This window comes from Galeopterus variegatus, unplaced genomic scaffold, assembly GCF_000696425.1.
Source record: "Galeopterus variegatus unplaced genomic scaffold, G_variegatus-3.0.2 Scaffold852, whole genome shotgun sequence".
NCBI lineage: Eukaryota > Metazoa > Chordata > Mammalia > Dermoptera > Cynocephalidae > Galeopterus > Galeopterus variegatus.
In genome coordinates, this window is record NW_007726963.1 from 205,125 (window position 1) to 206,313 (window position 1,189).

Here is a 1,189-nt window from a genome sequence, read left to right on the forward strand (position 1 = left end):
AAAATAATTATTTTTATGAAAAATACAAAATACAAGCAAACACATAGAAGAAGAAAAATGAACCATATTGTTAATATTTGAGGCTCTCTCATTCTTAGGCCTTTGTGAATTACATAAATATTACTCTTCTTTTGTAAAACTGTGATCTTTTGCACCCTATTTTTTAATTCAGCAGTATGTCATAAACGTAATTCTACATCTTTAAATAGTCTTTTATTGATATTAATTTTAATGGCAGAAAAGCAGTGGATTGTAATTCTGTATTATGGCACTTTTATTTAATCAATCCTCTGTGGTTGGTTATTTTAGATTGTTCCCAATAAAAATTTTTATTAGAAAGACTTGTGATAAGCTACCTCATAACTAAATTTTCACATACATCCGTGATTACTTTTGTCTTAATATTTCTAGAAGTAAATAAATTCCTAGAAGTAAAATTTCAAGGTAAAAACAGTAAAGACATTTGTAATACATTGTAAATTGCTCTTTAAAAAGGTTATTCCAATTTTTATTCCCACTGGAAAAATATATGAGAGCTCTTTTCTCAAAGACCCTAGCTATTATTTATTTAAAACATCACCAAATTTATTATTGAAACATCTCTTATTGGAATTTTTTTATTATTATTAATGAGCTGGAACATTTCATCATATTTGTTGGCCATTTGTATTTCTTGTGGTATATTTTACCTATTTATACTTTTTTGCCTTTTTTTAATTGATTTGCCTTATTTATATTTTAAGGAAGGTAATATTTGTTCTGTATGATACATTGCAAAAGTTTTCCAGTTTGTTATCGCCCTTGCAATTCTATTTATGGTCTATTTTGATTATTTCAATTATTTTTCATTTTATGTAATATGCCTATCAATCATTTCCTTGTTCTAACATTGTTCACTAAAAATCTATCCATCCTCAAATTTTGACATCCTGCCTTTTTCATTCATTCGATTCCGTGATGTACAGTTCTTGGGTCAAGAATAACACAGTACCTAGCAGGTCACCCACATGAAAATAAGAAATAGAACATGATCACGATTTACTTCCATCCCCACCCAACCTCCTCCCTTCCAATCGTTTTAAGTGCCCAAATAGAATCTACACCCCTGATATCTAATTTTTTTTTTCCTGTAGAACACAAGCCTGATAAATACCAAGAAAAAACTGGAGGCTGACATAGCTCAGTGCCA

At 29.2% G+C, this 1,189-nt stretch overlaps 1 protein-coding gene across 1 annotated transcript in view; it reads left to right on the plus strand.

Moving 5' to 3' along the window:
• The window catches only part of MYH13 (myosin, heavy chain 13, skeletal muscle), a 53,941-nt gene that overhangs the window by 46,610 nt on the left and 6,142 nt on the right, over positions 1 to 1,189 (plus strand). Inside the window, exon 35 of the mRNA XM_008572952.1 lies at positions 1,134 to 1,183. Coding sequence (XP_008571174.1) covers positions 1,134 to 1,183 — 50 coding nt within the window. The remainder of the gene's footprint in view (positions 1 to 1,133; positions 1,184 to 1,189) is intronic.